This window comes from Phytophthora infestans, genomic scaffold, assembly GCF_000142945.1.
Source record: "Phytophthora infestans T30-4 supercont1.66 genomic scaffold, whole genome shotgun sequence".
In the NCBI taxonomy this organism is placed as follows: Eukaryota; Oomycota; class Peronosporomycetes; order Peronosporales; family Peronosporaceae; genus Phytophthora; species Phytophthora infestans.
The window spans coordinates 56297-64308 of NW_003303693.1; the positions used below are offsets into that span (position 1 = coordinate 56297).

The following is an 8012-nucleotide window of genomic DNA, read 5'->3' on the forward strand; positions in this document are numbered from 1 at the left end:
CACGCACATTGCGTGCGTGCAGTTGGTCAGGAGGGGTACCGTAACTGGCCTCTTTTAACCGACAGATGGGATGGGGGCTGTAATAGCCTATCAATAACCAGCTTTTGCAATTAACGGCCGCCTATTTGGCAAAAGGATATCGCACCTCAAGCTACAGTACTATCCGGAGGCTCAACCCTGGAGATTCGACTGCACAATTTGCAAACTAAAACCGCTCCGGGCCTCACGGCCCGTGACTGTGGGATAAGTGATCGGAGATAACCTTGATGGGGGCAAGCAATCCCGGGTTGTACGCGTATTCCAACACACTACTCTATGAAAACCTACTGCTACGTGCGGTGTACTTAGACTTTATCTAACGCGTCACGTTTTCGTGTTCGCAGAACTATGGTTCGGAGTAAGCGAAAGAGGACGCGCGAGGAGCTCGAGGAGGCCCTGCGCGAGAACGAACGCATTAACTCAACACCCATACAAGAGGAAAAGGATGCCCGAAAACGACGTCAAACCAAGCGCAGAAAGAAACGATACGACTTAAACAAAGAGCTTCAGGCACTCAGCATGCACCAAGAAGTTACAGAGGTTACAGAAGTTACGGAAGGCCAAACGGTGGCTTTGGAAGAGCAGGAGGAGAAGACAGAAGAGTCCAATCCTGCGGAGCATCAACGACGGTTTGCCGCTCAAATGGAAGCGGCATATCAAGCGGGGGTCTCCGAGGTGGCTTTGCTTGCGGTGCCTGTCATACCACCCGTTCCTGTTCAAGACGCGGTTCCAGTGTCGGCTGCGCAGTGGGCTTGCGCGAAAAGAGATAGCAGGACACTGTCTCAGGCAGAGCGCGAGCGCGCCCGCGACGCACAGAGGGCCCGAACACGACGAGCTAACATGACACTATCTCAGCGCGACCGTGTCAGGAAAAACGATGCTGAGCGTAAACGCATACGAAGAGCTCGACAGCGCGGAGAGGAGCGTCAGGAGCGATGCGAGGAAGACAGAGCTCGCCATCAAGAAAGACGTGCGGGGCTGCCTCCACAAGAACAGGAAGCCGAACGTGAGCTAAACCGTCAGCAGCATGCGGATCGACGAGCTCGGCTGACGGAAGCAGAACGCCAGCAGGAGCTCAAACGTGTGCGCACTCGACGCCAATGCGTCCGACATGGGCACGCTCTTATATCTCTCGAGGACTTCGATGCGTCCATGATAACGGGTGATGACGTGGTGAACGGTCGCCACAAGCTCCCGGCTACAACCGTTTGCCCGATCTGCAATGCTTGGAAGTGGCCTGGCGAGTCTGCGATATCATGCTGTCTGGCAGGCAGGGTAAAGCTACCTCCACTGCACCCCGCGCCACCAAAGCTGCTTCAGCTGTACGGAGATCCCGAGTTTCGGCGTCAAATCCGTGCCTACAACCAAGCTTTTGCTTTTACGTCGATTGGTGCTTCGTGCTCAAACCGATCGTTTCAAAATGTGCATCAAGACGAGAGCGTTGCAGGTACACACGGGGTGTACACATATCGCATTCAAGGGGCTATGGGGCACTACTTAGGGTCCCTCCTTCCCCACATAGACCGTCGGACAGGCGCACGGGTATCTCCGAAGTTTGCGCAGATCTACATTGTGGATCCAGACATGCAACGCCGCGCGGAGCGACGTCTTGGTATATTCGCGGATCTGGATCGTGTTGCACTACTAGACATCGAGAAAATGATGGCAGAGCACAACCCATTAGCGCAACGGTTCCTCCACTTTGGGCAGCAGGTGCGCCAACACAACACGGAGGATCCAGTAGACTTGGTGTTCCGTCTACATGACAACTCCTCGCGACCGAGGACGCATAACCGCCCCACTGTGTCTGAAGTGGCTGCGACCCTCATTGAGGATGGCAACCTGGCTCAGCCTCGGGATCTACTGCTCTTTACACGCGATCAAAGGCTGTTACGTTTGTACGAGACTCACGCCGATTACGATCCACTCCAATACCCGCTTCTCCTTCCGTATGGAGAGAAGGGCTGGACCTACACAGACGAGTTCGCCAATAGTGCTGAGTATCGAAACAAGAAGGCGATGTCGCTTCGTGAACACGTAGCGTTCCGCCTTCATCAGAAAGTGGATGACCAGTCCGCTCTCCACCAAGGTGGGCGTCTATTTCAGCAGTGGTGTGTAGATCAGCGTGCAAAATGTGAGCAAGAACAGCTTCGCTGGGTGGCCGACAATCAGAAAACACTACGCGCCGATCAATACAGGGGTGTTCAAGACGCTTTGCTCAACGAAGATACTTTGGCTCTGGCGGAAGGAGAAGTGCTGCTGTCGGAATATGACCGTGCCCAGAACAGATTGGTGCACCCGGATCGGGACGGAGGCAACAGAGGACGACCAGCCCACTTTCTTAATCAGGTTGGCAAGCGTATCATACTTCCGGCTTCGCACCTGGGTAGCCCGCGGTCCATGTACAAGTCGTATCAAGATTCGATGGCAATTGTTCGGGAGTATGGACGGCCCGACGTCTTCCTGACTGAAACGTGCAACCCTAAGTGGGACGAGATTCTTGAAGCGATACCTTCCGATATCCAGACAGCTCAAGATCGACCAGACATCGTGGCTCGCGTGTGGCAGCAGAAACTACAAGCGACGCTTGACGATTTAAACCAAGGCGTCCTGGGGCGAGTGCGCGCGCGGATTTACGTTGTCGAGTTTCAAAAACGAGGGATCCCCCACGCTCACGTGTTGATTATTCTGGCTGACGAAAACAAACCTCGAACCCTCGAGATCGTAGACAAGATGGTATGCGCTGAGATCCCAGATAAGGATACAAACCCTCAGCTGTATGAGACGGTCATGTCATGCATGCTCCATGGTCCATGCGGGCCTGCAAACCCTTCCTGCGCGTGTATGAAGGACGGCAAGTGCACCAAAGCATATCCGAAGTCGTTAGCAGAAGTTACACAAGCCAATGCCAATGGATATCCAGTCTACAGACGACGTCGACGGCAACAAGGTGTTCTAAAGTTCAAAGGCAGAGAATACGACAATGCTACGATCAACCAGTGGGTTGTACCGTACAACCCGTACTTATCCCAGAAGTACAACTGTCACATCAATGTGGAAGTGTGCACGGATATAACTGCGGTTAAATACCTGTACAAGTATGTGTACAAAGGACCCGACATGGCTATACTCACTGTGGAAGAAGTCCGAGGAGGGCAGCAGAGTGCGCGTCGAGAACCAAATGAGATTCTACGTTTCTTGAGCGCCCGGTACATTTCTCCGGTGGAAGCTTGCATGCGCCTGCTCGATTTCACGATTCAGGGGAAAACCCATGCGGTGACACAGCTGACGGTTCATCTCGAGTCAGGGCAGACGGCTTGCTTCCGCGAAACGGAAAACCCGGAGGCGGTTTTGGAACGTGGTAGTCACACGATGCTGACCAGATTCTTTGAGTTGTGTGCGAGTGAAGTGCCCGAGAATCATATTGCCAGAACGATGTTGTATCAGGATATCCCCAAAGAGTTCTGCTGGAAAGCGCCGGAGAAAGGGCAACCGAAAAGGTGGGTTCGCCGGAAACAGTATCAAGCTGCCGTAGGTCGCATGATTCACGTGTCTCCTCGAGATATGGAGCGGTTCTATCTTCGGCTACTACTCTGTCAGCGTAGAGGGCCAACGTCGTTTGAAGACTTGAGAACGGTTAACGGGATTGTCTGCCCAACATTCCAAATTGCGGCGCGGGAGGCTGGCTACTTAGAGAATGACAACGAGTGGGTTTCGTGTTTGAGGGAAGCGGCTGAGTTCCAAATGCCGTATCAACTACGCCAGCTCTTCGTCACCATTCTGGTGTATTCAGCTCCAGCAAATGTTGGTGTTCTATGGGATCGTTTTTTCGCGGATCTTTCCCAAGACTTCGCACGCAAACATCAGGCTTTGATGGACCCCTTTAAGTCGGCGTTGGTCGAATTTGAAACGCTGATGAGCATTCAAGAACTACTTCAAGCGAGTGGGTATGCGGTAGCTGACTTCGACGAGCTTCCTCAGTTGGGGTCGTTCCCAACATTGATTCGTGAAGCGCTTCGCCAAAACGGATTACTACGACGTGAGCTCACTGGATACGATGCGTCAGCTTTGGAGGCAATTGTAAGCACAGAAGATCAGCTAAACGAAAGTCAGCGGGTGGTTTACGACCAGATTATTGAAGCGGTTGAATGCCCGGAGGAAGGCAAGAAACTATTTTTTGTCGATGGCCCGGGTGGTACTGGAAAATCTACACTGCTTCGAAACATACTGGCCAAAGTCAGACTCTCGGGAAAAATCGCCATCGCTGTGGCGTCTAGCGGTATCGCCTCGCTCTTGCTCATGGGTGGTAGGACAGCTCATTCTACATTCAAGATCCCTTTGAAATTGAGCGAGAGCTCGACGTGCGGTATCAGGAAGAACTCTCATATTCAGGAGTTGATCAAGCATGCAAGTTTAATTATTTGGGACGAAGCACCTATGGCCCATCGCCACGCATTCGAGGCAGTAGACAGAACACTGCGGGACATACTTGACAACGATACCGAACCTTTTGGGGGGAAAGTGTTTGTACTTTCGGGAGATTTCCGCCAGATTCTCCCGGTCGTTAAGAATGGCACACCCGTCGAGACAATTGACGCTTGCCTCAAGTCGTCTAGGCTGTGGCCCCAATTCCAGACGTTCCGTCTTACGGAAAACATGCGAGTGCGCACAGCTGATACTGCAGACACTGCTGAGGAAATGGCTGCGTTCTCCGAGTTCCTGCTGCAAGTCGGGGAGGGAAGGCATGATGTAACTCCTTCCCTAGGAAGCGATTACATGAAGATCCCGCGCGATATGCTGATTGAGAATCCTCCTGTGCCAGAGGACGAGGACCAGGAAATTCGTCCGGGCGTTATTCCAAGAGGCATGGATCGGATCATTGACGAGATGTATGGCGAGATTAATAACCCCGAGGTTGCTACCGACGAGTACTTCGCTAACCGAACGATCCTCACGACCACGAACGCAATCGTGCACCGCATCAATGAAGCGGTGACCGATCGATTAACTGGACAGGCGCGGGAATACATGTCTTCCGACTCTGTTCAAGACGACGGTGACGGCAATTTCTTCGAGCAGGAGGTACTCCACTCGATGAATATTAGTGGAATGCCTCCCCACAAGTTGACTCTCAAGGTAGGAATGCCTATCATGATGATACGGAACTTAAATCCAGATCTAGGGTTGTGCAACGGAACACGGCTTCGAATCGTGGCCCTCAAGCCACATGTCATCCACGCCACAATCATGACAGGTGAGCGACAAGGGCAACATGTGTTGATTCCCCGCATTGTTTTCATCAGTGACGGAGACATTCGGAGCTTTCCGTTTCATTTGAGACGCAAGCAGTTTCCTGTCCAACCGGCCTTTGCGATGACGATTAACAAGGCGCAAGGACAAACGGTGCAGTACTTGGGGCTGTATCTTGCTACGCCTTGCTTCTCCCACGGGCAGCTGTACGTTGCGATGTCGCGAGTTACTTCAAGATCAAGATTCAAGGCGCTGGTCGAGTACCCAAAGCTGGAGGAGGAGGATGGGGTCTACGCCCAGAACACTGTCTACAGGCAAATCTTTGGTTGAGAGTAGGAATGTTCAATTTCATATGCATTTAATACATTACGTTTACATAAATCATGTTTACGCCGGAGCGTAGCGAAGGCGGGAGCCCATTTCCCCTTGGACTAAAACCTGCCACCTCCGCCGCGTAGCGGCGGCGAACGGCTAGTCTTACCCCCCTAGTGGAGTCTGGTGTGCGTCTGTCAGTCCGTCCGAGGGTAGGGTTCTAAAATGTAACGCAAATACGCGCGTTCTACTGGCTGCCGAGCGCAGCGAAGGCGGCCTCGATTGGCTAAAATCGCAATATGTGGTGTACACATTGTATGTGGGCTACATATCGTACTTAAATGCAAACGTTCAAATTTCATTTTGCCCCCATTTTTAACGCTGGAGCGCCACCTCACGCAAAGGGCGCTGCCTGTGCGCGCGTTAGTTAGCATTGGTAGAAGACGCCAACGCGCACACACGTAGTATATCGTCGTAGGAGCTGTTTGAAAAAATTGTAGGCCTCGGTGACTTATATTTCGGCTTAAATGAAGCCTTTAGTACTTATTGGTTATAATATGATTTGTTTTAGCTTTGTAGCATTTGTTTTACTTTCTAAGATAATTTTTCTTAGTACTATTCTAAAGTCTCATATTATTGCTTGCAGACGTTTGTAGTAGTACTACACAAAATTAATTTAGTAGCGCTTTTCAAATTTAAATGCACTTTATATCTAATACTAATAACCTTAAAGTATTGTATCATATTTGCGTTAGGAGGCTAATGGTTATCTTGAGTGCAGCGCTTGAGGTGGCGAGGTCGCTTGTGTGGTGGAAATCAAAACCGAAAGTGAATCGTTCGAGCAGGAAGACAAGACGCAGTCGAAGTCAAAGGTTTGTGGTAAAGAGATCGAGTGGAGAGGTGCTTGTGCGTTGGAGCTCAAAACCGACAACGACCTTCGGTTTTGAGCTGCAACGCACCCACTCGCTGTAGCCACTGCGATCACTTCTGACCTGCTTGACTTCAGAGTGATAAGAACGCACGTAAACTTCAGCATATGCAATAGATTCGAGTCTCTTGTCTTGAAACTGGAGGTTGCAGATCTCATTGCCATCACACCTGTGCTTGTAGTGGAGTGGCGCTACATTACAAGTCCGTACAATGCTGATCTTGCGATGGGCAGCATTATACTCTGAAAATTTGCTCCGATACTAACGTGCACTTGAATCTCGACATGAATATGAATGAATCCAATGCTGACCAGGTGCTAGTAACACCGGCACCCGCAGATTCATGCAACAACAATGAGAGGTGTTAGCACCAAAACGCTGAAAAACTATAAACTTTTGTTGAACTTTTTTGTTGTCACTGGGATGAGACGATCAATGTACTGCAAAGTATGATTGAGAAGCAATTTGTAGACGAGTGACCTGTGTTTACCAAGTGACCAAGTGCACTAAATTTAGTGTTGCAGTGATTTTAGGACTTCCAAACTTCACACACTCTATGGTAAGGAAGCAAATACTGCATCACACCATCAGCGCTCCACAAATCGCAGTCATGAGCTATTGTTCGGCTTTCAAGTTCGAAGAAGCAAAACGTGACGTGGAAAATCGACTCGAATTGCTACTCAGCTGCAAGAAAACGTTCTCTGAATCAGCGTAGAGCTTGTACAAACCACGTTTCATTCTGTTGAGTAAAAAGGTACCACAATGTCAACTCAAATAAGGCAAATACACGAAGAAATACAACTTGATCTTTGGTAGAACCACTCAATCCGACCCAAAGCACAGCGCGTTTAAAACTCCTCGAGCCCCACGGCTCGACAGTGTAGCAGTAATCGGAGCATCACGCCACACTTGAATACCATGTGAGTGCCCCGTCGTACTCCATAGCAACGATCCGTCGGCTTCATCTTTGCCATTCAACGCATTGAATCGCCTCCAGTTTACCGATCCTGCAAACCCGTACCGACAAGAAACCTGCTGTCCCGCATTAGCCACAACGTTAGACGCCACTCCTGTCCCGACAGCCACAAGAGCCACAAAGAGCCACCTAGCGCAGAACAAATACCCACCTTCTGGTTCCTCAAGTTGGTGTAAGCACAGACGACGTGTATACCTATCTCTCGCATTCGGAGCCCCGCGTGAGCATCCTGCAAACCCGTGTCGACAAGAAATCTGCTGTTCCGCATTATCCACAACATGATACCCCACTCCTGTCACGACAGCCACAAGAGCCACAAAGAGCCAAATAGCGCAGAACGAATACCTACCCTCTGGTGCCTCAAGACGGCGTAAACGCAGACGAGTGTATACTTATCTCTCGCATTCGGAGCCCCGCGTGAACAAGCTGACATATGCGCATCAACGGGATTTTTTCGCAGCTCGAAAAACACCCAGCTCATTGAACCCATGCGCTTCAACAACAGC

General features: G+C 50.8%; 1 protein-coding gene across 1 annotated transcript; it reads left to right on the plus strand.

Moving 5' to 3' along the window:
* Window positions 1–387: 387 nt before the first annotated feature.
* PITG_23121 (helitron helicase-like protein) lies at window positions 388–5619 on the plus strand (the record flags this gene model as incomplete). Its single annotated transcript, XM_002997790.1, has 1 exon — window positions 388–5619. One exon carries the CDS (start codon window positions 388–390, stop codon window positions 5617–5619), a length of 5232 nt encoding a protein of 1743 aa, XP_002997836.1.
* Window positions 5620–8012: the final 2393 nt, after the last annotated feature.